Source organism: Neophocaena asiaeorientalis, unplaced genomic scaffold, assembly GCF_003031525.2.
Source record: "Neophocaena asiaeorientalis asiaeorientalis breed wild unplaced genomic scaffold, Neophocaena_asiaeorientalis_V1.1 scaffold391, whole genome shotgun sequence".
NCBI classification, from domain to species: Eukaryota; Metazoa; Chordata; class Mammalia; order Artiodactyla; family Phocoenidae; genus Neophocaena; species Neophocaena asiaeorientalis.
Window position 1 is genome coordinate 1,796,389 of NW_020174056.1, and position 3,276 is coordinate 1,799,664.

The 3,276-nt window shown below is 63.4% G+C and overlaps 1 protein-coding gene across 1 annotated transcript in view; it reads left to right on the top strand.

The window, feature by feature from the left end:
* Positions 1-6: 6 nt before the first annotated feature.
* ONECUT1 (one cut homeobox 1) overlaps positions 7-3,276 on the top strand; it is a 32,271-nt gene continuing 29,001 nt past the window's right edge. The window contains exon 1 of the mRNA XM_024754350.1: positions 7-1,266. Within this exon, the coding sequence (XP_024610118.1) occupies positions 162-1,266 (1,105 nt within the window). The 5' untranslated portion in view covers positions 7-161. The remainder of the gene's footprint in view (positions 1,267-3,276) is intronic.

Consider the following 3,276-nt stretch of genomic DNA (forward strand, 5'->3'; position numbering starts at 1 on the left):
GAGACACACTGAGAGGGAGACAGAGCCCCACGGTGAGAGGAAGGAAGGAAGGAAGGCAGCAGTCGCCAGCAGCCGATGTGAAGACCGGACTGCGTGCGCCCTTCGCCGCCTCTGCCCGGCCTCATCGATGTTGTGTCCGCCGCCCGCTCGCCCAGATCACGATGAACGCGCAGCTGACCATGGAGGCGATCGGGGAGCTGCACGGGGTGAGCCATGAGCCGGTGCCTGCCCCTGCTGACTTGCTGGGCGGTAGCCCCCACGCGCGAAGCTCCGTGGCGCACCGCGGCAGCCACCTGCCCCCCGCGCACCCGCGCTCGATGGGCATGGCGTCCTTGCTGGACGGCGGCAGCGGCAGCGGCGATTACCACCACCACCACCGGGCCCCCGAGCACAGCCTGGCCGGCCCCCTGCACCCCACCATGACCATGGCCTGCGAGACTCCCCCAGGTATGAGCATGCCCACCACCTACACCACCTTAACCCCTCTGCAGCCGCTGCCGCCCATCTCCACCGTCTCGGACAAGTTCCCCCACCATCACCACCACCACCACCACCACCACCACCCGCACCACCACCAGCGCCTGGCAGGCAACGTGAGCGGTAGCTTCACGCTCATGCGGGACGAGCGCGGGCTGGCCTCCATGAATAACCTCTATACCCCCTATCACAAGGACGTGGCCGGCATGGGCCAGAGCCTCTCTCCCCTCTCCGGCTCCGGTCTGGGCGGCATCCACAACTCCCAGCAAGGGCTCCCCCACTATGCCCACCCGGGCGCCGCCATGCCCACCGACAAGATGCTCACCCCCAATGGCTTCGAAGCCCACCACCCGGCCATGCTCGGCCGTCACGGGGAGCAGCACCTCACGCCCACCTCGGCCGGCATGGTTCCCATCAACGGCCTTCCTCCACACCACCCACATGCCCACCTGAACGCCCAGGGCCACGGGCAACTCCTGGGCACGGCCCGGGAGCCCAACCCTTCGGTAACCGGTGCGCAGGTCAGCAATGGAAGTAATTCAGGGCAGATGGAAGAGATCAATACCAAAGAGGTGGCGCAGCGTATCACCACCGAGCTTAAGCGCTACAGCATACCACAGGCCATCTTCGCGCAGAGGGTGCTATGTCGCTCCCAAGGGACCCTCTCGGACCTGCTGCGCAACCCCAAACCCTGGAGCAAACTCAAATCCGGCCGGGAGACCTTCCGGAGGATGTGGAAGTGGCTGCAGGAGCCGGAGTTCCAGCGCATGTCTGCGCTCCGCTTAGCAGGTGAGCGGGCCAAGGAGCTGGGCGCGCGGGGAGATAAGGTATTGGGGAAGCTGAAGGGACCCAAGGAGGCAGGGAAGGAGAGAGCTCTGTGCACGCTTCATCCCGTCCTCCTTTCACCGAAAGAGGGGGTCCCTAGGCCTGGAAGAGCCAGAGCGTGGCTCCCGGGAGCAGACAGCCTCTTCCAGGACTCAGTGCATTGGGCTGTGGAAGGCTCCGGGAACTGAGCAGCGCGGCCTGGGTGATTGCAGAGGAGCATTTGTGCTGGGAGACAGCGCAGGAAGCTCGCACGACCGTAGGAGGAAAGAAATCCCAGCACCTGGCTGGATACGGTCTGTGCATCGCTTCTGGGTTTGGCACTCCAGGTTTGTGGGGCGAGAGAGGCGACGCGTGCGTGGAACTGCGCGCAGGTGCTGCCAGCCAGTATCCCTGGCACATACCCGGGCGCTGTGCTGGAGCGTGCGGGAGCTGCCCGCCAATGTTTAGCTGAACTCGCTGCGGTGACCCCGCTCCCGCGCTCACTTTAGTGGCGCGGGGCAGGGTTGGGGGTTGGAGGGTGGGGAGCGCACTCTGGGAGTTCCAGCAAAGGTTCCGAAGCCGCGCGGCGGTGGGTGTGTGGCGCAGACGCTCCGTTAAGGTTTAGGACGCACTCTGCGCTTGTGACCGGCTGTAGAGAGGGAGGCAGATCATGCCAAGGTCCAGGTGAGGGCGGCCGAGCAACAAGGGAGCTTCTAGCTTAGCCCAGAGACCGATTTCGCTGCCGACTCGCTTAGGGCTTCGCATTTTGTTTTATTCCTCTGCATGAATTTTCGTCTGAATCCCACGCAGGGGGTGGGAGTGTGAGGGAAAAAAAACAAGTCTTCGAGCAGAGGTCTCCGGGCCCAAACACCCCGAGGGCCTGGTGTTTCCGATTTGAGCGGGAATGTCTTGGCGGCGCTGCGTAGACACTGCGCCCAGTTCCCCCAGCCTCTCTAAGCCAAGGTAAGGGGAAGGCTCTGGCCGGCCCACCGGCGGAGGGGACAACTGACCCCAGCCTGAATCACACGGGGGATTTCAAGCAGATTCAGCGACCCCCTAGGGCGGAGGACAAGCGGAGAGGTACAGCCAAGGGCAGCTGAGGGTGGACTCGGTTTGATGAGACCCGGGCTGAGTTGATTGACTCCTGGGGTACATGCTGCCACACCCCCACCCAATCTCAGCCCGGCGACCTAGCCTGAGTCTTGGCGAAGAAAAAGGTAAAAGCCGGAATGAGGGTTTGTTAATTAACTGATCGTTCTCCATTAATTCGTCCCTGGAGAACGAGAGACCGTCAATCCGCGCAGAGCCGTGGGCACTGAGCCGTTTCACAGTCTAAAATCAAAGCAAGAGGCCAGGGCCCCCTCCTCCACATCGTGCGGGCCAATGAGAAGCTAGAGGGAAGCGGGTGCCGGCGTCCCCGCCAGCCTGCGACTCCAGCCGGATGCGACCCAAAGCAGTCCTGGGGTCTGGGTTCTTGTGGCCTCCCTGCTGGAGCTCCGCACCGTCTGAGCCTCTGCCCCGCCAGGTTTTCCAGTCCAACCCCGCGCTCGTTGGCTCCAAAGTCCCCACGAGGACTCTTGCAGCCCGAGCCCAGAAGCCAGGAGAGGCTGGGGTTAAGGGGACGGGAGGGGGAAGAAAGAGGTTGACAGGGTACCCTCTGGGGCTCCCGCAATTCCACTCTCTAGCTTTGTGTGCAGCCACCAGATCGCCCCCATCCTATGGGTAGACCGAGACCCGAGGGCAGCTGAAGTTCTGGAAGGGACGGCCGAAAACGCTATTCCTCCCCCAGACTGATATGCCTATGCCGGCGTCCAAGGTAGTGCCTTTTCACACGCACACGCCAGCCTCGAGCCCGGCTTCAGGACTTTTTACCGAGGCAGTGCACACACAGGCAGGTTAATGGGGCTGGGGGAATGGAGGGAGGGGATGCAAATGGAGAGCCGTTCCCCCCCCACCCCCAGGGAAGCTCGTTCCAAACCCCCCACCTCCTGAAGG